The 25,496-nt window shown below is 44.7% G+C and overlaps 1 protein-coding gene and 1 long non-coding RNA gene across 2 annotated transcripts in view; one reads left to right on the top strand and one right to left on the bottom strand.

Annotated features, from left to right (window-relative positions):
* Positions 1-1,472: 1,472 nt before the first annotated feature.
* On the bottom strand, positions 1,473-25,490 carry LOC132251176 (uncharacterized). Its single transcript, XR_009463052.1, has 3 exons — positions 25,425-25,490; positions 23,455-23,526; positions 1,473-16,028 (listed from the first exon to the last, which is right to left on the bottom strand). It is a non-coding gene; the product is annotated as an uncharacterized LOC132251176 (long non-coding RNA).
* The window catches only part of CDH23 (cadherin related 23), a 565,943-nt gene continuing 564,690 nt past the window's right edge, over positions 24,244-25,496 (top strand). The window contains exon 1 of the mRNA XM_059729899.1: positions 24,244-24,333. Within this exon, the coding sequence (XP_059585882.1) occupies positions 24,312-24,333 (22 nt within the window). The 5' untranslated portion in view covers positions 24,244-24,311. The remainder of the gene's footprint in view (positions 24,334-25,496) is intronic.

Here is a 25,496-nt window from a genome sequence, read left to right as displayed (position 1 = left end):
ACGAAGCTCCTCCGTATTAGATAAGTGTGGCCTGTTGGAATGAAGAGATCTTTTAATGCTAAAGATTGTCTTCAAAGGAAATGGCTTTTTAATACATTTAAAGTTTATATGAAGCACAAACCAAACTAAAAGCACTTATTATAATTTAATTCCAAGATTGTATAGAGTGATGTTATTAAAGAAATTAACTAGGAGGCTAAGGCATAATTTTATAACTTGCTATTACAGTTGATGCATCTGGAGAGACTAAGTTTAGAAAATACTTAATCTGTGAACTGATAACTCAATGACTTGATAGAAAAATACCAAATTTTTTTTGCTTCTAGTCACAGTGCTAAATCCACCCCAGTTGGTAGGTTGCATAGACTGAATTTAAATGTCTCCATCTAGTTCCTAGTGTGTTGGTGTCCACATGGTAGAAAAACACTAGCCCCACAATTGGAAAATAGTGCTAAGGAATGGTCTGTTTGGGGATTCTGAGCTTAGATCATCAGTACAACAATGATTTTTTGCAAGAGGGCTGTGGCCATGTGACATTGGTGCCTATTCCCTGCCATTGTTGTGAAGGATAAGCAAAGGATTTGGGGCTTTGGCATGGAAAGTTAAGAATTAACTTTAACTATCTCACTGTTTAATATCATATTTACCCAAATTCAAAAGAATCCTGAATTTAAGAGGACCCTTCAATAATTAGATTCTATCCATGGGAACATTTATAAATTTGTTACAATTTTCCATGTACAGAATCTAATTATTGGAGAATTTTCTTAAATTTATCCCCACAACCACTGCAGCAGAGAATGCAGGCTGTAAGGGTCATGTGGTTGAGGAGCTGGTGGGGGGGCAGGAAGTAGGGAGCAGGTGGGGGGGCAAGCAGCTAGCCCCCTTGTGGGTGACTCCCTCCACCCTTAGGGCCCCTCTTACCCTTTCTCTGTGCCAGCAGGCTCCATCCCTGCCCTAGCCTGGGGCACAGCCCCAACCCAGCCCCATAGCAGCAGTGCTGACTCCAAGCCACTGCTACAGGGCTATGCTCCATACCCCCACACTGGAGTGGGGACAGAGCCTGCCAGTACTGGAGGACAGATAAGGTGTGGGGGAGGAGGAAGGCTGTGGGAGGTGAGGAAGAGGCAGGGGGACACAATGCAGCAGTGGGCAGGCAGCAGCTGCAGCTCTGGCCCCAACCTAGGGTTGGAGCTGGAGGCAAAGCCACAGCAGTGGCCTGCCTCCATGTTAACTGAGGGGGGAGAGGGGGAAGGGACACATCATCTTGGAATGGAGTAAATACAGCACTTGCCAATTCTAGCTGGCCTAGCTGCTAAACCAGCGTCCAGTGTTCTGGAGCCGTATCTTTGCTGAGGTCAGCATGGGCAGTAACACTAGATAAGATTTTAAAAGCTGCAGTTCACTTTTCACAAAGCATCTACAGCTGCTAGCTTTTATTATTTTATTTACAGAATAATACATGGCTAGTATATAACATGACTGAAAGCAGTACTGGGCCCAAGCTAAATGTTTTCTTTTTTCTCTCAGTATTTAGTCTAGGATCATTGGTAGTACACACACAGTTCAACTTTTTAAATAATTTAAAAACACAAAATCCAGACATGAGTGAAAAATGTACTGGGCATGTGAAGAGCTTTATTGCGTATAACTTGGCATGGTATACATGAAACATGGAAAGAATACTGGCACTCCTATGGGGAGGTGAGTGGGACACCAGCCATGTTGTGTGCCAACTTATTGGCACCCCCTCCCATGTCCTGCCATAGGAACCAGACAAATGATTGCCCTTACCCAGGAGTGTATCTGGGGATAAGAGGACAGGTGAAAAGAGAAATACTTGCCCTCCCTCCAGAGAAATACTTGCCACTGCAAACACAGCCCTGTACCTAGTAACATATCTTGTATGGGGGAGTGGGAAAGGGGAGAAGAAAATGGGGCACCAGAGGTGGCTCCCAGGAAGTCTGTGCCTCAGGGCGGTTGCAGCTGACATGCAGTGAGCCTGTCCCCCAGTGGTAGCCTACACTACTACATCAGCAGCCAGAGCACTAGCAGCTGCTGCCTGAGTGCAGAGAGACATAAGATTCTGTTCCCCTTCCCTTCTCTCCCACCCCGTTTCCCCACTCTCCAGTGGTCAGCATAATCTCCTTCCCGCTCCCACTCTAGCCCAGGTGCTAAAGTAACTTCCTAGGCCTCTGAGGAAGCATATGGTTTGGCCAAGGCCAATGCATATTGGCTTCTATCGGTGTTTAAAGTGTAACTTATGACATTTGTACTTCTGCCCCCAACAGTCATTTCAGAGACCTAAGTTTCTCTAAATACTGTTAGGGGAAGTTTAGGTTAGATATTAGGAAAAACCTTCTCACTAGGAGGGTAATAAAGCACTGGAACAGGTTACCGAGAGGTTGTGGAATCTCCATCCTAGCTCAGGGGGTGCACGTGCATGTGTCACCAGTGTGTAGACCTATATCAGGGCACAGTAAATTAACTCCACCCTAGACTAGTACTGACTGGAACAAGTACTATCCGATAGTGAAGTAATTTACACCAGCACAATGCACATGTAGATGGTGACTGGGGCTGGCTGAGGGTGATACAGTGCAGGGGATCCCTCCTGGCTAGCCCCACACTATACCACCCTCATGCCCCGGCCAGTTCCTCTGCTGCACAATGCTGACCCCCAGGTTCCCTGCCAGGCCAGGGCTGCTCCACCCTGGTTCAACATGCTGCAGTCATGGGCACACATGTAAATGCTGCACCCAAGAGAAATTAATTTGTTCACCCTAATTGCATGTGTAGATGCATCCACCCATGAGTGACTGCTGCCTCCTGAATCGGGGGGGGGGGGGCACCTGCAGGAGCCACCGACCCTGTCAAGGGGGCACCAGCCCTACCGACAGCATCAGTGTCTGCCATCGGAGGGGCACGTGCACCCCTGTGCATCCCCTACCAGTCACCTATGCATCCACCAATACTATTTCAAATGTTTCAGAGTTCATCTCAAGAAATTGTCAGCTCCCTGTGTTTTGGGTATCTAAGCAAGGTCAATGGATTTTTTAAAGGCTTCAGCTTATTTTGGATTTTTCTTCCTTGTAGATCCCTCTGCTTATGAGTTGGGTACCCCCTTATCAATGGGTAATATGACTTTTGGCTCGTGTACTGGCTACTTTGCATTTGATTTAAAGTTACGAAGGGAGATGAGTTATCTCTTGAAACAAAACCCAATTATCTAATAGCACTACTGATAAAATCCAATCTAAATGCTGGGGTCCAGAGTGCATTGATATTACCTTGAGATACACATGGGTTCTACTTCTAAGATCAATCAAACAAGAACTAGCTGTTTTTACAGCTCAGATGTGTACTGTACTCTGATTTGAAACCAAATTATGGTTTTTTCCCTGTGTATATGCCTCTGTAGAGACCTGGCACGCTCAATATTTGCATGATTTTCTTCTCCAAATTTCTCTACCATCTATCACCCTTCTTTATATTTCCCCTTCTCTAGCAACTTTGAGCATCTTAATGACTGTAGATCTTCTGATTCCTGAAGTAAGCCTTATGGGCCTTAGTCTTACAGCAGTAGTACTATTCACAGAGAAATGGAGAAAGAGGGTAAAAGCATAAAACCTGACCTCTGATTTTTATGTCAGTAATTAATGGCCAGCGCAACTGACATCATTTGGCTATCTAAACATCTGCAATCAAAACTGTCTTTTGCTGGTGAAGCATAAGGACAATAAAAAATTTGAACTGTGCCACTTCTCTTCTGTGTACCAGATCAGACTATCTTGGACAGAACATGGTTTCAGGCTTAGCGTAATTATCAGTAGGATGCTGAGTGAGGCTCAAGGACAGTCAGTTCATGGGCCTTAAGTTTGTTAGACTTCTGTATCTTCACATGAGATGATGGAAGGTGCAGAGAATACACTTAATGATTTTGCAGGTGAGTAAACAAGGAGGTATTTCTTGGTATTGCCAATGTAAGGAAGTTAGAGAAACAAAGGGAAAAATCAATAGAGACTCAATTCAGTAGACAGAATCAGGTGTATATATAAAATGGAAGAATACTGGTCAGAGTACAGCACTCCAGAAGATCTATGGTGCTAGTCAGTTTGAACACATGCATGGGCTGTGATTCCACTGCAGAAAGAGACAAGTAATTTATATTGTATTGCATATAACAGCAGGAAAGTCATTTTTCCATACATTGCATGGGTAAAGCTACATCTGATGTAATCTGTAAATTGCCACACTGTATACAAGACATCAAACAGAAGGATGTGCAGAAGAATGGCAACAGAAATACTAGGCAGGTTGGAAAACACTGTCTGTGAAGAAAGGTGTCTTTCCAGCGCAATCACATGGCAAGGATATTTATACAGTCACTACTGTGTAAAGATATTCCAGGCTGGGCTTGACATCCAGCTATCAGTGTGTGGGAGAAATAGTTAGTTAATCATATCATGCTACAAGGGCTGAAGGTGACTATTCAGTAATTTACTTGAAGCTTCTTTTAACCCAAGCAAGGCTGATGCTGGCAGGACAGGCCACAAGAGTATGTATTGTGCTTCTGATCCTTTCAGAAACTTGGGGATGGTAAAGAGGAGTTGGTGCTTCTCCATAAAAGTTGGAAAGAGTATTTTTAAACTTTTAAGTACAAATGGCAAATAACCAAGGCCAGAAAATATTACATGACCTGTCAGCAGAAAGATAGCAGAAATTTTCTGAGAATGCTGAGCAGGACCCAAAGCAGTGCATCTTACTAAGATGAAATACAGTGTGATGGTTACATGGTGAGCTGGGGACTCAAGAAACCCACATTCAATATCCAGCACTGCCACAGACTCACTCTGTTGGAAGTTACTCTGTGATCTTAGGCAAGGCATTTACTTTTTTGCATGCCTCAGTTCCCCATCTGTAAAGAGGAGAATAATGTTACTTCTCTACCTTGGGGAAAGGGGAGGGAGGAGTTAAAGGCTGAGGTACTGAGATACCTGCTGGGAGGAGCAGTCAGCCAGGTTGGACTGCTCACAGAGGTTCCTGGCCGAGATAAAGGACCTCCACTTAACTTAGGAGGTGTACAGTCCCACCAGGGGGAATGCCCTGCTGGACCTGGTTCTGACCACAGGCAATGTCCTGATAAGAGGGCTCCAGGTTCTTGACCACCTGGGCGATAGCGATCATCACTTGCTGGAATTCACCATCCAGCACGGGGTCCCAAGGGCCTGTAGCAAGGCAGTAGCCCTAGACTTTAAGAGGGCCAACTTCAATGAGTTGAGATTAGTGGGAGAGGCACTGGGGTCCTCGAGAGTAGGGGAACTCAGTGCCCAAGATGAGTGGTCATTCCTTAAGGAGATGATACTCAGAGTACAAGGGGTGACAATCCCAAGAAGCAAGGGGGGCAAGAGTGCCCAAAAGCCCCCCTGGCTCACCAAGGGCATTTGTGAATGCCTGATTGCGAAAAAGGAGGTGTACACCTGGTAGAAGGGAAGGGCTATCACCAAAGAGGAGTATATCTCCACTGCTTGGGTCTGTAGGGGGGGCTGTTAGAAAAGCTAAGGCAGATATGGAGCTAGGGCTAGCGTCAAGGATCAAAGATAATAAAAAGTCCTTTTTAAAATATATAGGGAGAATGAAGAAGGCACCGGGTAATGTGGGGCCCCTGCAGGATATGTTTGACAATCTGGTGGTTGTACCAGAGGAGAAAGCAGACCTCTTTAACAAATTCTTTGCCTCCATTTTCTTGTGCAGGGACCGGGACTCCAAGTCCAAGAATCCAGATGGACTCGGGAGAAACGCTGCCAGGGCTAAGGTCAGGGAGGACCGGGTTAGAGAGCTTCTGGAGGGGCTGGACGTGTTCAAATCAGCAGGTTCAGATACTCTCCACCCTGGGGTGTTGAGGGAATTGGAGGGGGTTATTGTGGGGCCCCTGGCACAGCTTTACCAGCACTCATGGTGCTCTGGCCACGTGCCAGATAACTGGAAGAAAGACAACATGGTCCCCATCTTCAAAAAAGGGAAGAGGGAGGACCTGAGCAACTCTAGGCCCATTAGTCTTACTTCAATCCTGGGGAAACTCTTTGAGAAGATCATCAAGCAGCACATCTGTGATGGGCCAGCAGCAGGAATGATGCTCAAGGGCAACCAGCACGGTTTCATTAGGGGCAGGTCATGTCAAACCAACCTGATTGCCTTCTACGATCAGGTCACAAAAGCATTGGACACAGGTGTCGGGGTGGATGTAGTCTTTCTGGACTTCAGCAAGGCCTTTGACACTGTCTCCCACCCCATTCTCATCAAAAAACTAGGTGACTGTGGCATTGATGCCTATACAGTCAGATGGATTGCAAATTGGCTGATGGGTCGTACTCAGAGGGTAGTGGTGGATGGGTCTTTTTTGACCTGGAGGGAAGTGGGCAGCGGAGTCCCCCTGGGCTCAGTCCTTGAGCCCACACTGTTCTATTTCTTTATTAGTGACTTGGACGATGCGGTAAAAAGCAGCCTGTTTAAATTTGCTGATGATACCAAGATTTAGGGTGAGGTGGGCATGCTAGTAGGGAAGGACAGATTACAGCAAGTCCTAGGCAGGTTACAGGGTTGGGCTAATGAAAATGGATGGGTTTCAATACTGACAAGTGCAGGGTGCTGCACTTGGGCAGTAGGAACCAGCAGCACACTTACAAGCTGGAAAACTCCCTTCTTGAGAGCACAGTGGCAGAAAGAAATCGTGGAGTCATTACTGACTCCAAGATGAACATGGGCCAACAATGTGAGGTCACGGTCAGTAGGGCTAACCATACCTTGTCATGCATCCAAAGATGCATCTCAAGCAGGGCCAAGGAGGTGATCCTCCCCCTCTATGTGACACTGGTTAGGCCACAGCTGGAGTACTGCGTCCAGTTCTGGGCGCCACACTTCAGGAGGGATGTGGACAGCATCGAGAGGGTTCAGAGGAGGGCCACCCGCATGATCTGGGGACAGCAGGGCAGACCCTATGAAGAGAGGCTATGGGACCTGAACCTGTTCAGCCTTCACAAGAGAAGGCTGAGGGGGGACCTGGTGGCGGTCTATAAACTCACCAGGGGGGACCAGCAGGGTTTGGGGGAGACCCTGTTCCCCCTAGCATCCCCTGGGGTAACAAGGAATAACGGCCACAAGTTGTTGGAGAGTAGGTTTAGACTAGACATCCGAAGGCACTACTTCACAGTCAGGGTGGCTAGGATCTGGCGCCAACTTCAAAGGGAAGTGGTGATGGCTCCTACCCTAGGGGTCTTTAAGAGGAGGCTTGACGTCTACCTGGCTGGGGTCATTTAAGCCCAGTTTTCTCTCCTGCCCAGGGCAGGGGGTTGGACTTGATGATCTACAGGGTCCCTTCCGACCCTACTTCTATGAATCTGTGATACCAGAATGATCTGATAAATAGTGTTCTCTGTAGTGCTAGACAAAGTCATTCTTTAGATTGGTGGCTGGCAATCTTTTCAAAGTGAAGACTGGAACAACCCGGTTCCAGTCCAACATAGGCTGGTGACTTTGGCAGTGGATGGCTTTCCCTTTCCTCACAACAGAGCCAGGCAGCTGGGAGCTGTGCTTGCACCACCACCCATTCCCCCAGTCCCCTCTCTCCTACCCCTGGTCTTCCATCTGAGGCATGGCCACAGCTGGAAAATGCCCAGCTCCAGCACAGCCCCTCACCAGCTAGATTAAGCTTTGTCCACACTGCAGCCTTGTGGAGGGTAGGCAGGGGTGAAAAGAGAAGCAGCAGCAGAACGGGTGGAGCTGGAATTTGTCCTGTTCTGTCTCAGCTCTTTGCTATTTAGCCCCAGGTGCGGGCATGGGCGTAGACAAAGTCCTCCATCTCTGCAAGCCAGATCCAGTAGCTCTGTGGCCTGGATCCAGCCTGTGGGCCACATGTTATGACCTCAGCTTTAGATGATCTAGTGAAATCAATTACAACAATTAAAAAAAAAACTTTTAGAAGGTAATTTTTTGCATTTTTATTAAAACATACTAGATGTTTACTATGGCACTCAGCTGTTAGTCAACCCTGCTTTAAAACTGATGAATTACAAATTCTCCCTGCACTCTATGAGCTTCAAGAGAAGAAAGCACGTGAAATGTGCATCCCACCTTTGACACTAGTAAATCTTGGAATCCAGAAGTACAAGGGGAAATCTACTTCAACCTACCTCTGATGTAGCATTCTTCAAGCTCAAAGTGTTTTCAGAAGAGGTCAGTATCATTACCCCACTCTTTGGGCTGTAACATGTACCCCTGAAGAGTCTTGGGTAGAAGTCAATGTCATGGGATGGATGTACTCTTTGGCACAGGGCCTCACTGTCTATGTCAACCCTCACTGATGGTTCCAGGTAGTTGCTTTTCCATGGGGGCAGCCATACCCTAGTCTCGGGTATTGGTTTACAGGCTGAGGGTCCCCCCTGGTTCAAACTTAAGGTAAAGGAGATATGCTCATCTTTTTTTCAGGGCCTGAGTCTACCCTGGATGCTGGAGGCAACAGACTAAACCTGGCAGATGTGCCCCTTTTCTTCAAATAATGTGGCACAGCAGTGTGGACTGACACAAGCACAATAGGTATCTCAGGCTATCCACAATGTCCAACCTTACTCCAAATGTCTCAAGTCATTTTGCCTTTGGATTAAGATAAGTGAGGGTGAATCCATGCAAATCTTCTAAGAATTTACATCATGTGCATACATTCCCCACTTTTTAGATAGGGAAACTGAGATAAAAGAAAAGGAAATAATTCAGTCCAAAGACATGCACAAGGCAACTGGCGGAAGTGGAAATAAAAATCAGGTCTCCTAAGCCCAATCCACTGGCTATACTGCAGTCCTAATAAACAGTATAGTTATTGCAATTGCTATTGTAAAGCAAATAGTCTTGCATGTCCCTAAAATACGCCTAATGATTTAGGCATTTAACAAAAACCAACAGTGGGACTTTGAAGTATCCTGAGTTAATTTCCTTCTCTTATGGTAGGCTGATAATGGAGTCATGTAAATTCTTGTCACAACAGAACAGGTCAAGGCCTGTCCAATTTCCAAAACTTAAATTTTTTTTTTCCATGGAAAATCTTTCCCACTGTTTGATGAGCCATCTCTGAAATCCATGTGAGGTTAATATGGTTTTTCATTGTCTTTTCCAGCTGTGCACTTAGCCTAGGTTCTCTGTTAAGGTTCTGAATCATGTCCCTGTGCCAGTTTGATTTCACATGCATCAAGTAAATAAACTGCCTGCCCATACAATCCAATTGTGAAATTCACGTTTCCTTATGAGCTCTATGCATATTTCTCCCTATGGCTGTCCCCAGGCCAGCCACTGTGACCTCACTCCTAATTGCTGCTTTTGTGTCAGCTTGATTCATAGGAGGGAGCCCTGGGAGACTTGGTGCTTTTCATCACTGCACTGATTCCAGCTGAATGTTAAGAGATTTCCCTATTACAGACAGGTCTCTCAAGTCATTGCTCTCTGACCTCCCTTGAGCAGCACATCACTAGCTGCATTTAGAGACCCTGCTGCATTGACCTCTACAGTCAAGGACAATGCATGCTCCTGAGGCCTGGGACAGCTCTAGTCAGTTGAAATTATTTTATTAAATATTGCCCCTATTTTTCCACGCTTTTAAGCTGTGCTGGCTTGGCAGTTTCACCCCACCCCACTACAGCATACCTCAAGTTAGCAGCCTGCATCTCACAGGCAGATACACACTGCACCTAAAACAATGTTTTAGAATGCTGTTGATTTTTAAAATGAGCTAATAGCGGAGCAAGGCCTGGAAACTGAGCTCAAGTTCTGAAATTTGTGTGGTCCCAGAGCCTAAATTGAAGCTCACTGAAGTCAATAGGAAGTCTTGGTAGCCTTTGTATCAGGCCAGTAGTGATGGCAGAATTCCATGGCAGATGATCTGACTGCACTCCTCTAGAGAGGATCATTTCTTCTTCTAGGGTTTCGCCTATAGACAAATTCCACTTTGAAATGGTAGGCCGCCATCTGCAGGGTCACCCTCTGACTCGCTGCTTCTGCTTTCCTTCTGCATGTTTTATGGAGTAATTTGTACTATACTTGCACGACGGTGATAAACGGTTTTTGAAAAGGAACCAAAGAAAATGCAGTCAAATTAGTAGTTACAAAAAAACCCTGCTTACCATCCAAAAAAAAGAAAAAGATATAAAAATCGCCATCACAAGGGCATTCTGTAGTCAGATGTGCGTACTTTTTTCCTTTGATTTGTGTGTTTAATGTTAAGAGATGAAGCCACAGATTCATGTTGAATTCTGCAGGGAGCATATGCATGCATTTAAATCATTTACAGCATTTACTGGTGCAATTGTAAAGCACATTATTTGCTTGCATTTGTAATTAGGTTCTAAACAGATGGTGAAGGACTGCAGCTCCCGATTAGATGGGCTTGTGCTCTGTTGGACTGCGTTGGAAGAACTGACTGAGCTAGGAAAGTTTTCTAATTTATCACACTATAATCAGAGGGGGGATAGAACTATAACAGGAGATGGCTAAGTATGAATTCCAATGTTCATATATCTGTCTGGGCATAATTTAAATAGGCCACTTATCTGCCTGCAATGTAATCAACACGTTTTTATGAATAGTCTTCACCCCCAAAAACTTAATATAGATTCTAGACTTTGTAAATGTGAGTGATACCCATTAGCTACAGCAGTATTTGTTCTGCATAGCCTGACTGCTATGCAATGGCAGAAATCATAATGTTTGCTTTGACAAAAGTTTTTAATATAAAGCAGAAGACTTTCAATTGAAAAGGGACTTTAGAACTGGAGCCAACTCGAAATGTGGGGTTACAAACAAACAAACCCCAACCATCTGTTGATGGTTTCATTCTGCTTTTCAGTATAGCCTTTTCCTTCCAACTTGACTTCCCCTTCTGCCTGACAATATGGTGGAAAGTTCTTTTAATCCTCCAAAGGGGACAACTTTATCCACTTCAACAGTGTCTGGCTACTGCCTTTATCGCAAGAGTAAGCAGAAGAAAGATGAGCTGCAAGGAAGAAACCCCTGGTTTAAGCATCTGTTTCTCATAGCTTGCAGAGGTGGTTCTGTAAAATGCAACATACGGGAGATTAAACAGTCGTGTAGGTAAATGTGATCCATTTCAGCATTGCCTCCAGAACTTTTACACCTGTTGTAAATTAATCACCTTAGAGAGAAACTAGGGCAAACCGATCTTTGCCCCTACATAGTAGCAACTGCTCTTCATAGGTTAAGTTGAGCTTGACTATTTCACCCTGCCATATGAGCTGTCTTATTTTCACTTACATGCTTTTATACCAGTGGACATAGAATAACTAAGCAGTTGTGTGCAGAAAGCTTCTTTATGACACATCCCTTAGCTTTATGCATTACACTTGTATATGGTTTTGTTTCTTGCCTTTCTGGCCAACTTTATTTTTCCCTTTATTTGGGGTATACACATGGAGGGAGGTCAGAACTAAACACTGCAAAACTGTAGAGGAAACATGTGTCAATAATGCATCCCTAAAACTGACTGAATAGTCCCATAATTAAGTCACTGAACTAAGATGCCGGGGAGGTGGGTTTTTGGGTCTTCCCCAAAGTTCCAGTTTGACTTTGGCCAGATAAATTATTTCATATCTGTTCCTCAGTTTCATGTCTGTAAAATAGGGATAATGATAATTTCCTTTCTGGATGTTTCTGGAATTTGTGACAAGAATTTGCATGGCTCCATTATCAGCCTACCATCTGAGGAGAAGGAAATTAACCAAAGACTCTTCAAAGTCCCCCTGTTGGTCTGTGTTAAATGCCTAAAGTGTTAGGTATATTTTAAGGATATGCAAGGCTATTTGTTTTAAGATAGCAATTTACATAATAAGGGCTTATCTTGCCTATTTGAATGACTGGTGTTTATTACAGAAGTGTATAAGGGCCAGCAGGAATAGGGTCCCATTGTAGTCAGCACTGTGCATACAGTCAAAGTAGGCAGTCCCAAAGAGCTTACTTACAATTAAATTAGGCAAGACAGACACAGGGTTGGCGAAAAGGAAGATCACACGCAGATGGTGAACATTATCATGCAGGAAGTAGCATGCTAGTTCTGCAAGGTATTTGGTGGGGAAGAGGGTGGGTGGATTTATATGGGGTGGTGGATGAAGGGAATCAGATAAATGGAAAGAAACATGGGTGAGGGGGACAGGGTAATGGAGGAGAAAAGGGGTAAGTGTGCAATGAAGTTAAAGCAACCAACTGTCCCAAATTTTATAGGATGGTCCTGAATTTTGAACCTGTGGATCAGTGTTCCTAAGGAGTCCTTGAAATGGGATTTTTGTCCTGAAAATTAGCTGACTCCACTGCCTATTCCCACTGCACCAGGTAATGTTTCATTAACTTCTTTCAGCAGCTACAAAGCAGGCTTCCTGATATCACAGGTATGTGGCTATCCTGTTTCCAGTTTGGGCGGTAGTCATGGGTTACCTGCCTCCAGATGCCAATTGGCTCCTTGGCAGGACTACACTAGCACCATTACACTAACTGGAAGTGGTGTAGGCTACTTCTGATTCTGGAGCTCTGAGGAGTGTCTGAGACTGTGTTATGGAGTCCATAATTAAAATGTTGGTTGCTTTAAGCCATGCTAAGATGAAAGTATGAAGAAAGAAAGGGTTGGGGCAAACAGTCAATTGTCACAAAGCAGAGATTGTCCCATTGAAACCATAGAGAGCTGTCTGAATGCTAAGAGGTCCCTGCTTTGGCCAAGCTCTATAGTTTCTCCTACTGGTTGGAGACTCTGGCTGATATCTCTCTGTTGCTTTATCTTCATGGCACTATAACAGGGCCCCTTCTAGTCCCATTCCAGGGAAAAAGGGACATGACTCTTTAAGGAGAACCAGGCAGGCTGGAGGCCACGCCCCTGAGAGTTGTATAAAGGAAGGGCCCCAGTGGCAAAGGACTCAGGGGGGCTTGGACCCAGATCCAGGAAAAATGAGTGGGGAAAATGGAGGGAGGCCTCAGAGGCTGCAAGGAAGATTGTCTTTGGTGCTGGCCTAGGGGAAGAAGAACCTGAGCACTTACCAAGTGGAAGTCCCAACTACAATGTGGTATACCAGGAGGTCCTATCAACTAGACACTCCTTCTCCTAAGAGACATGCACACTGAATTAGTTCAGGTGAGATGAGCAGGGACACATGTGGAGAAGGGCTGGGTAGAGAGGAGTAATCAACACAGGTAGTGCCACATCTGGAGCAGGGAGAACGTGTGAGCTGCTACAGGCACTACCTGAGTCCCAGAGCCCCCATGGTGAGTGGTATTGTAAGATCTTTGGGGCAGGGATTCTCTCTGTCTGTCTCTCCTACTATGATGGTGGCCCAAGTAGTAGCAATGCTGGTAGTAAAATGCCAGCACTGTCTACACCATCTATTTCTGCTCAGAGCAAGTCTAAATGAAACAAGAACATGTGAGGAACCCCATGTCTTTCCCAGAAGTGCTTCCTGCAGCCCTTCCTACTAGCTTTCCCTACCAGAAAAGTGTAGACCCTACACCAACTGCCCTGCTGCTCTGGCATAGGTGGGTAGACATAGGACCATGCTTTGTCAACCTGGCTCCTCCCTCAGTTTCTGCCATGCTCCCAGAGCCCATGGGAGGGGCCATGGGGAATGACCCGGCTTTCCGGGGCTGCATTCATTCCTCAGGTACAGAGTGGGGGCAAACCATGGAAAGGACAAAGCATGGTAGTCTCCTGCTGCCTTCATCTGACACTAGCTTCAGCCACTGTCATTCCTTTCTACTCCCTGCAGGGACAGCTGCTCCCTTCAGGAGTCTAATGAGCCACCTTGAAGCTCCCCAGTCTGCCCTGCCAAGCAGCCTGTCACTTGGAGCACAGTGCAGCACCTGTGCCATGCTCTTGAGGATGCCCTACCACCCCATCAGATTCTTTTAAGCGTGCCTTGGGGTACGAGAAAGTAAACACTGTAAGAAATCTGTGTTTAAATGGGGTGCAACTACATTCTGAAAAGTTATTGAGGAGTGCCTTGAGCCTTACAATGTTAAGAGCCATTGGTCTAAAGAGCCTGGAGTAATCAAGGCCCTGAGTCCATAGAATAGCAAGGGGGATGGATCCTAGTTAGTTTTGTGATATTTTTTCCCCCTGCTTTTAACTCCAGAGTCAGCTCCTTGGTTGGGGACTAATGTGGGTTCCACTTCCTCTTTGTGGGGAAGTAAAGCATCTTGAACAACTGTAGCAAGTAGGAATGAGAGAGAATTGCCAGAGGTGAAGATGTAGGCTGATCTTTGTGTGTACAATTTGGTTCCTTGCTGTGACAGAAGCAGTTGACTACTCAAAGCTTCAGCATGTAATTCAAAATGTTGCTTGGTACTGTTTTTTTAGCCAAGTTCTTTTTTTCGTCCTACCATGTTGCCAGTTCTTCTCTGTGTTTCCATCCCCTGCCCTCACTTAAATGGTTAGGTACAGACATTCAAAAAGCCCAAGGCAGAATCCACCTAAGTTGCAAGGTTTTTTGTAAGCAGCATAGTTTAGATCAGTAGTGGACAGAACATACATTTGCCCATTGATGTAGGGGAGAGGGTACAAATCTTAGACTGGGTTCTACCATTTTTAAACCGGTCTATGTATCCTGAATGACTGTTCTGTTCTGGGCATAAATTGGTTTCCAATCACTTATACTGGTAAAAGTGTCATGTCTATCCCTTGCCTTGGGCCAGTGGTGATGATCATGTAGGTGCTCCATTCTAGAAAGGCTTGCTGGCAGCCAAACATGTATCTGCCATTCCTTTGCAAAGGAAACTGTGCCTTCTATTGCTATACTTTCTCTTGCTGGATGCTGGTAACTGGAGAGAAAGAGGCACAGTCATTGGTGCTGGTGTTTGGCAAAGGAATCTTTTGGGGATTCTGTCCTTGCAGATCTTATTGTCCCACTTGGGCTGTACTGGAAACTCAATAAGGGCTGTGATGGGGTAAAAGGACCAAGGACCTATCAGACCTGAAGCTCAGATTTTGACCCTATTGGGGATGGGATGAGCAGAGGCTACTTGTTTACTCCTCTCTGGAGTAAGCAATAAGAAGGAAAGCACTGTAAGTGGTGGAGAGAAGAGGGAACAGGGGTATGCAACTGTCCAGAGAAGGGTCCAACACCCACAAACAACCCTATGAGAGACACCCTACAACATGCCACGAAGCACAGAGCCAGGAGACAAGGGCACCACCAGTGCCCTTGTACAGCTGGGACTCCTGGTTCTATCCTCCTCCTTGCCAGTTGCGCTCTTTTTCTGGGCACATAAGAACTCTACAGCAACTAGAGAGTGAGGGAGGAAATGGGTCACTTAATTTTCTGTTTTGTTCCTGGTCTTGGCATCTACACTGGTAGTTCATCTGGAAGCACCCCTTAACTGCATATCCTCTCACCTCTCTTTGCCTGGTAAATCCATGGGGGGGTGGCCTCAAACAAGTAAATGAGTATGATTCTAAAGTCTGATCCTCTTCCACATTCCAGTCCAGAGAAAGAAACTGAAACCAGGACCAAATCAAACTTGTTCTTACTGTTTATAGGCAAAGACAGACCTCTGTTGCTCCTGGTCAGCACATGGACTGTAGCTGCCCTGAGGAAAGGCATATTTTATAGGGTCTTGGTAGGGTTTTTGAAGTGAGTCAGGAAAGTACCATATGCCTTTGTCAAACAGGACTGTTTTGGGGAGTATCTTTTTTCCATCCTACCTGTCCTACCTATGTTGTCTTCTGCAATGAGCTTACCCTCTACCTTTCCCTCCTTGTTTCCATAATTTAACTTCAAAGGAGTACATACCATGGAGCAGAAGGGTTTGCAAGTGGGACACCAGCTTCAGGTGCTGATTTAGAGGGATTGCCCATATGATGGTACCAGCAGCCTCATGTGGGAAGCCTGCATCACGGTGGCAACAGATGTGGTCTTTGAGTCTTCAGAGTCGGGTAAGACTTTCTGATGGTTACTCGCTCTCCCTTTCTTCACCCTTGTTCTTTGGCATCTCTGCTGAGGGGACCAAAAATCCTTGTTAGGTCTCTGCTGTGGAGAGAAACATTTAGTTTGTGAGTTCCTTAGGAGAAGGACTGGCTCTCTGCTGTGTTTGTACAGTACCCAAAACAATGGAGCTAGTACTGCAAATAAGCAGTTCCTAGAAATGCATCTTCTAATCCTGTCTATTACATGTATTAATGTTATTTATACTACCATAATGCAGAGAGAACCTATCCAGGGTTAGGGTTTCCTTGTTCTAGGCTTTAAAGAAATACATGGAGATACCTCTGCCCCAAAGAATTGGATGTGTTAGGGGATGTATCCCCAGTACTCTAATACCCCCAGTGTTGGCATCCTTAGCCCACAGGACAACTCATATAGCTGAGAAGAGGGTAAATCCAGCATCTTCCGGGAAGCTGCAGAATTAATAGGCTGCCATGTTTATAGCTGGCCTGTAGATGGCACTTTTTACTGTACTGGTGGTGATGTTAGCAATGTGTCATGGAAAAGAAATAATGTTTTTAAAATGTAAGGATCAAAACTGGGAGAAAACTGGGAATTGGTAAGGCTTCTCATCAATCTCATGCAGCATAAACAGGAGTTTAAAGGTACAGTAATCCAGGTCCAAAATGGGATATGGCTGCAAAATCTCACTCAAGATCTCCCATTTTAGTACCAGTGATCACTGAATTGTTGCCATTCTGTCAAGCTGCTAACATTTCCAATTCACAGGAAATTACTACCATAGCTGTGTCACAGACTTGAGAGAGAAGCCTCAAGTTCTTTGGGTAGCAGCTGTAAAGATACTTCATCCTTGTTTTTCTTTGAACTTCTTAAATCTTGGGACCTTCTTTAATATCAAGTTTTTGTTAGATATATTCACCTTCCTACAGGGCTACTTGTGTGCTTAGCATTGTACAAAACTACTGAAAATGAGAAATTCCAGTCCAAGTGAATGATGATGAGAAATTTTACAAACACCTTCTGTACCATTCCAATAAGCACCAGTTACTTAAAAGATCTCCACTATCTACAGTAAAATTTAGTTAATTTGCCACTCCAAGGGGATTAGTAATCATGATTACGAGTGATTATCCACAAGTGATGAACTTCATTAGCTGGTCATTTTCATTATATTTGCATTCCATATAAAAACACAATAAAGTTTGATTTTTGACATTTGCAATAAAGAAATATATTAAGAAAATTCCAAATGGTACTTGTACAAACTCTGGCTTTGTATATGAGAACTACATGATTACACAGATAAATGCTTAATGTTTCTTGCTACAAAAATTCAGAGTGTTCCCTATATGAGGATAACATGATTATGCAGAAGTAAAATAATCAGTTAAAGATTTTTTGCTATGCACTCATTGCCAAAATAGAAGATAATTCTTCAAAATTGCCTGTGTCTCTTTGAGCCAAGTAAAGCTGAAGAATATCCAATGTTTTGCAAGTGTTTTGCAAGCTGCTTTGACTTGGTGCTATGGTAGGCATACGTCAGTAACTTTTAAGCCAACTAATTACCAGGAGCAAATTCCATTGATTTTAACATTTATGGACACGGCTACATTTTAACAGAAAACTAATTAGCCAAAGTATGTTGTGTAGAGTCTAATGAGCGTCTGGTGGGGAAGTTGTAAACTACCTAATGCAACTATAACAACAAGTTATTTCAGTGATTAATTAATCAGATTTCACTGTACTTGAAACTAATAACTTTTCAGTCTTTGGAATACTGCTATGCTGCTGCATCCACAGAGTCAGGATTTTCAGAGCAGTATACTCAAGTCCATTCCAGATGGGCTGAGGGTCTCTGGCTTGATACTTATTCCCAAGTCCATTAACATCTCTGTGCCTCTGGTTAATTCCAAAGATCCCCAAAACACAGCATCATTCTACTTGCCAAGAAGTAGTACTATGTATGATTTTTGGCCTGGAATCTGGGAGATTGTGAGGGACAATCTGAGTTACACTGATTTAAGGGTCTTTCATAGTTTCTTACTAACAGGACTTGGGGTGCAGACAGAAGTACAGCTCCGCACTAACTCAGAACACTTTGCAGGAAGCATTCTGAATTACATGGTTCCCCAGGACCAAACAGAAGTTCACTGTTGCTTCCAGGAGGGAAGGGAATATAGCTGCTGCCTAGAGCCCACAGCTGGTTTTCCTTAGCAATGACCTCTCCTCTCCACCAGCCTGTCCCTGTTTTCAGAACGGGAGTGAGGAAAGGTGGGTAGGTGAATTGGAGCCCCTCACCTTGGGGAGAGGAGGGGGTGCTCCAATACACTCCCCACACCCACAAGCAGGGACTGAAAAAAACCCTGGCCAAACTCCTTCTGCTCCCTTTCCCCCCTCCTATTCTGAAAGCAGTGACAGGCTGGCAGTCAATGTAGAAAGAAGTTACAAAAGACACTGTTTTGAAATGTAAAAATCCTAACCCTCATTGCATGAGGGGCCAGAACATCAAGACATGTTGCACCACCACAGCCACAAATCAGACAAATTTAGTTGCAAATAATTCTCAGAATTTAGTAAATTTGATCTGATTAGTATATCAAATAGGCATGTCCCAGATTGGAAGGGATAGAGGTGAGGTATGGGAAGAACACTATATTGTAGTGCATATATGTAACCTGCCCTTTGAAGTGCTGTTGTCTGAAGAATGGCATTAATTGTGGGAATTTCTATTCCCACAATTAGACCGTTCTGCTTTTGTTATGGCTAGTACTACTTCTTGGCAAGTAGAATGATGTTGTGTTTTGGGGAATCTTTGGAATTACCATATAATCTTAATGATGAACCTCAAAGGACATCCAGATGAGGAAACCAAGTAAGAAGTAATGATGAATTTGAGATGGTAGAGGGCAAGGCTCTCCATTTGTCACCTGAACAGAGGGATTATTTTGATTATAGTAGAATTATTGATAGCAAAAATATTAGTTGATTCCACTCAAACAGTCTATGCCAGCAACCTGTCACTTTGTTTTGTCTTGACAAACTTATTGTTCCTGGAATGTTGTTTTGTAGCGTAGTAGCACCTGAGCACTTCAGACTGGATGAAGGTCCCTTTGTGCCCAGTGCTGTACAAACACATAGGAAGGTGTTGTTGCTGAAGAGGCTTCAATCAAAATGGGCAAAAACAGACTAAAGTTGAGGGAAAGTAATACAATGTGCAAGCGAAAGGGAGTTCTAATGGCAGATTTGTGGGTCTTTTATGTAAGTTTTATTTTCTTTAGAAAAGTGTAGGCTTTGGGCAAACAGAGAAAAGATCACTCCAGGTTGCAGTAAATCTAAACGAATAGGGATGTAAGAAAAAGAAAGGAAATTTAAAGTATGTGTCAGTACACTATTTTATTCAGCCACTAGATGTCTATGTATTGAACAGGGTTCCAAACTCTATGTGGTCCTGGATAACAAGGGAGACAAAAGTGGAAGTCCAGCTGTGTAGAACTGTCTACTTTGGTATTTATAGCTGCTTTTTTTATTTAAGTACTCTTGTTTAAACACAGACTGTGATTAAACATATTATGACTTCTCATCTTTCTTTCTGCATCATGGGACAACCTCTCTGGGTAACCTCTTCCAGTGTTTTACAACCCTCCTAGTGAGAAAATTCTTCCTAATATCTAACCTAAACTTCCCTTGCTGCAACTTGAGACCATTGCTCCTTGTGCTGTCATCTGCCACCACTGAGAACAGTCTAGTTCCATCCTCTTTCAAACCCCACTTCAGGTATCTGAAGGCTGCTATTGAATCCCCTCTCAGTTTTCTCTTCTACAGACTAAATAAGCCCAGTTCCCTCAGTCTTTCCTCAGAAGTCAAGTCCCCCAGCTCCCTCACCATTTTTGTTGCCCTCTGCTGGGCTCTCTCCAATTTATCCACATCCTTTCTGTAGTGGGGCCCCAAAACTGAATGCAGTTCCGATTTGTCTAGGTCACTCTGAATCCTAGCCCTACCCTCCAGCGTATCTGTCACTCCCCACAGCATAGTGTTATCTGCAAACTTGCCCAAGGGTGCACTCCATCCCATCTTCCAGGTTGATAAAGATATTGAACAAAATGGGCCCCAGAACTGACCCCTGGGGTATTTCACTTAATACCAGCTGTCAGCTAGACAACAAGGAATTGATTATTACCCCGAGCCTGATGCTCCAGTCAGTTTTTTATCCACCTTATGGTCCATTCATCCAACCCATACTTCTTTCACAAATACTTCATCCAGTTTTAAGATTTATATCCCTCATCAGCCCTGAACTGAAATGTGCAAAACTGCTTCAGTGCAAGTCCTTCTGACCATCTTGGCTACACTGATAGTAATTGTTTAGAGCTTTTATGCACTGCAATAACTTAAAGTCTCTGTTTGACTGCCTTAGCAGTAGGAAGGTTGCTGCAGCCCAAACTAAGGAAGCACTGGGTGTGACATGATAATTAGTCATATAATAGTATTGTTACTTAGAAGGATGCTACAGAAAGACCTGCTGACTTCTTTAAAATAGACCACAATCTCCAAATCCATATGTAATATAAAACAAATCAGCCAAGGTTATATGCTGAATGGTGTTTTGTGAAGCTGTATGATATGAACTGGAGGGAATGATGATGATTAAATATAAGAGAACTGCACTTTATTTAAATAGAAACACTGACCTGAATTTATCATGAAGTCATTAAGTAAGCCATCAGCTGTGTGAGGTGAGAGTAACTGCAAATGGCCAGTCCTGAGACTTATCTCTAAATAGCTTTGAATTTAAATTCCTTATTTTGGTTTTCTTCTGTTTTGTACCCTAATAATTTTCTGGTGTTTAATGGATGGGGCTGGAGTCTACTTTTACTATTTACTTGCATATTCCAAAAGCATTTGTCTCATGTCATTGGGGGGAGGGGCAAAAAAAGAACTAGACCTGCCCTGAAGAGGTCAGGATGGGAGAAAGCTAGCAACATATGAAAGCCCCAGGAAGAGGCATGATTAACATAAGTATGAGCTGGAACTTTCTGACCTTCATCTATCCATTATTAGACAGCATTTCAGTTTACTCCAGGTGAGCTAAACATCCCTCTGATCTCAGTGGGGCTGGCCCCACTTACAAGCCAAATCTCCAACAGTAACAGGCAGTGGATTCTGCTCTCAGGGCTTAATACTAATAGAAGTTTTGAGTGACCACTTTACAGCACTGCTGCTCCTGCAGCACAGGACTCCACCTACCGGACTCTAAATGAGAACTTAACATCATAATGTTATTTCAGTCTAAGGTGGGCAGTGTTTCTATGATAAATCACGTCTTCCCCCTTGTAGTGCACATTTATAATCTTCAGCAGCAATACTTCCCTTCTACTGGTATGCATGAACGGATGGTCTATTTCCTGCAATGCTGTTTTTTGTGCTCCAAAGTGGCCATAATTACAGAAAGAGGATGTTGGGGGAGTGGGTGCTCTTTAGAATATGAAACATGATCTTCATCATCATAAAATACCCACCTCCCAGGGCACAGGGGACAACCTCTGCCATACTCCATTTCTCAAATGCTCCCATACCTACTTCTAGGAGTGATATTTATGGGGTTGCTTCTGAAGCAAAATTCACTATGTCCAATATTGCAGATATTTAAAACCTGAAACAAGTGACCTGGTCTTCACTGCAAAGATTAAATAACCTTAAAAGGTTCACTGCAGGGGATGGGTAGGACAGGCAGCTGGACTGGATGAGCCAACTCTATCATCACTTCTTATTAACTATGCAATGAAGAGCTTTCTAGCTGTCAACAGCTGCTCTTAAGAGGGTGTTTAAAATGTAGGTTTCATAAATCGAAGTCTAATATGTTTGGTAACAGAGAAGGGCTTAGAGAAAATGTATATGGTGGTTTGCTTTAATGTACCACACTTTACTCAGCAGCCCTAAAGCAGAAGGTTCATGTAGACTCCTGTTTTAAGTGTTTACTTCTCCTTCAGCTGTACTAGAAACACTGGCCATGGCATCTGAGCCTTCAAGAACCTGCAGAGCCAACAGCTGCATCACAGCAGAGGCAGATTAACCTGAGGCCATTAGAAACAATGACTTGTGCTATTTCCTCTAGTGGTGCAGGCACTGCACACATGTCAACATGTAGTGTGGCTGAGAGACTGCTGCAAAGCTTTTGTAGTCACAGATGGTCTAACAACTGTATTACCTCTGATGTTTTACACCAGAACAGTTTGTGGAGGTTATTAATGTCATGCAAACTCCTATCTGATATCTCTTACCAGGCCTTGTTCTCCTTTTAACCAAAATAAAACTGGAACGATCCAATTAAAAGTTACTTTATTTTTGATGCAGCATCATTTTGCAGTTTTGAAGAACAAGACTATTCAGAATGCTTGACTAGAAATCTCCCTAGAACAGCAAATTAAGGTGCTAACCTTTCCCCTTGGAGTTCAGATTGTTCACAGGTGACATGGCATTGCTAACCTCCTTTTAGTCTACAGTGGATGTTCCTCCTCTCCAACTCAATAAGCACCCCACAGTTAGATAATGATATAATTGCCTGCCCTTGTTCAGAAGAGGCCTAAGCTTAATCAGGCTACCTGCCGCTAATATTCCTCAGGTGCCACTCATACAAAGGTGTTCTCAAAGCAGGAGGTTTGCCTTCACAACACTGGTATGCCAGAAGGGACAAAGCATGGGGTCAAATGGGTGGATTGGTGGTCAATCTCTACTGCACAGAAACTCAGTGCTGAAGTCTAACTACTAGGCTGACATACTTTAGGACTATGATGTGAGAGTTCAGTATTGGACTACAATACAGCATTGTGGGTAGGCCAGGTCTGAAACAGCCAGGCTGGTGTGAATTAGGGTGGAAGGGTATTGGCAAACTATGTGGGGAAAGGTGTTCAGTGTCTGCCCTCATCTCTATCCCCTCCTGGGATGGATTATAACTGCCTTACTTGTAGAAATACTGCAATTCACTCTCAAGTTTATGAGGTGTAGTGGGGTGAAAGGACATGACAGCTAACTTTAGCTCTCTTAAATGCAAGGGGGCAGTAGTGACTAGCAACATCAGGGAAACAATTAACTGTACCTGTGAGTGCTATACCACTTTGATCTCCATATAGTCATCACCTGTTGCTTTGCTCCTAAATTTAGCCTGATTTGTAAACAAGGTAAACACTATTCACTCTTCTTCTTCTCATTGTCATTGCAAGAGAATGCACCAAGGTGGTTTCCTCCGTGTTTCAGGGCACTCAGAATGTCTGTGTTTGGATGCTGCTCAGCCCCTGTCATCTGCTATTAAATAGAAAGCTATATTTTTTAATGTTATTTGTATAGACAATTTCATGCTTTTCAGGAAACCATTTTTCCAGTTGGGCATCTATAGGTACAGGGAAGGCTTAATTGCCTTTTCCATCCTGAAAATCATAGATACAGCATACTCCAGTCAGGCTAAAAAAGACTATGCACTTACCCAAACTGTGTATTTATCCAGCACTGTTCACAGCCGTATTTCTCAGCCCATGTGTTGTGACCCAAAAGTAGGCTGCAAGAATATGAGACAGGGTCCTGAGCAAACTTTAAAAATGGATTCTTCTTTAAAGGAGAAAAATGTGGGAAACCAAGGCTTTTCCCTTGTAGGCTGCCAGAGTTCCAGACTGCAAGGGGCTGCTTGGGCCCCCCCCTGCTCCACATCCCCACACACTAGAGGGTGGGTGTAGAGGGTCAGGAGTGAGAGGCACTGGGTTGGGACTGGCCATTGATGGTTACAAATCGGTCCGGGTACAAAAAAGGTTGAGAGCCACTGGTTTACAGTGCTATTAGTACCACAGTGTTATCAACCCTGATACTGACTTGTTCCCCTGATTTTTTTTTGAGACTTCTGACAGTTTATGCTGCTATTAGAAGCCTTAAAAATAAGGGGAGATGACAGCCATGAACTGATTAGCTATCTAGTGTCATTGTCAAGGCTTCTAATAGCAGTCCCTTGACAGCTGCTTCCCCTACCCTGTTTCTGGTGTGGTTAACCAGAAGGCAATTAGTTACAAAGTAGACAGTGGGGCTCAAAGAAGCTGTGCACTTAACCTGTGTACTTAATCCACTTACAGATAGTCAACCTTTGTTGCAGTGAAAAGGATAGGCACCAAATTGGGAGTGGCACTGTTGTGCAGCTAAGTGAATAATGCACAGACCCGTTACACGTGTGTGTGGAGTAGCCAACGATAGGAAAGATAGAAATAGGAGCCTCTCACAAAGTAGGGAAAAGGCATTGCAGCCTTGAGCACTGGAGAGCAAGGAAGATAGGAGCAGCACTATTGTTAACTGAAGCCGATGCCTGATATTTCATGTTTGGGTAGGATTTATGTCCATCATGTCACCACGTCCACTCTCATTTGCTTTGAGTACTGAGGCTGTAAAACATGATGTAAACAGCTAATAACAGAAAGGCCAAGCAGAAGGTTATGTATGTACACAATTACTAGTTCAGAATTATGGGAAGCTGGTGGAGTTGACTTTGTTCAAAGCAGTTTATGCTGCTGACTTAACAATCTCTCTGCAGCTTTTCATACTAAGTGATAATAAGCCTGAGGCTAATGCTAATAACTTTTTTTTTTTTTAAATAATATTTTGGATGCTTGAGTAGTATTGAGGGACTGTTGCTGTGATGGCCCAGGAAATGGGTGAGAGGCAAGAATTCTTGTGGGCCATCTCTTTTAGTGGTTGGAACAAACTGGGACACCTGAAAGCTTGTCTATCCCTACCAGGCAGGCGGTCCAAGAAAAGATAATCACCCCCAGGAGTTCTTGCCTCCTGGCTTCTTTACAAGTTCTCCACAGCAGAGAAAAGTCTCTTCGGACAAGTTAAGGAGGGAAAAGAAAACAGGAGATGAGGCTAGGTGAGGATGTATGCGGTTAAAAATCAAGGGCCTGGGGAGACTGAGTATGTCCCTCAGGCATATAAGTGACTCCACCAGTTGAGCAGGAGCGCGCCGCCCTGAAGAGAGATGCCGGCCCGCGGGGAAGGGCGGGTTTGAAGCACGCATCTCTGTGCAACTGCGCGCCTGGGAGCAGCGCTGCACCCGTGCGCTCCGGCCCAGCCTGGGGCCCGCCTCGAGCGCGGGGCGCGGCGCTGCCGGCTCGGCTCGCGGAGCAGAGAGGGGGCGCTTGAAGGCAGAGGAAGGGCGGGCGGGAGCCGCCTCCTCCAGCCAGCGGCCGCGGCACAACCGAAATTGAAGGCAGAGCCAGCCCGGCGCGTCGGGAAGGTAAAAGGCGGCGGGCGAGCTGCGCGGTGGGGAGCGCAGCGCAGGGCAGGGCAGGGCAGCCGCCTGCGCCGAACCTGGCCCGTCCCTCCCCCGCTTCTCTTTGGGGGATTGGCAGTCACCAAAGCAGCAACTGCCATGACATCCGCCCGGGGCAGTTTCGCTCGCGCTGAAATATTCATTACCTGGCAATGAGACGCCGCTGCCTCGGCGCACAGCGACCGCAGCCGCCCGCTGCCGCCGCCGCGGGCCCCGCG

This window comes from Alligator mississippiensis, chromosome 6 (assembly GCF_030867095.1).
Source record: "Alligator mississippiensis isolate rAllMis1 chromosome 6, rAllMis1, whole genome shotgun sequence".
Lineage (NCBI taxonomy): Eukaryota > Metazoa > Chordata > Crocodylia > Alligatoridae > Alligator > Alligator mississippiensis.
Note: the sequence above shows the minus strand (reverse complement) of the source record. Positions and strands in the feature narration are given on the sequence as shown.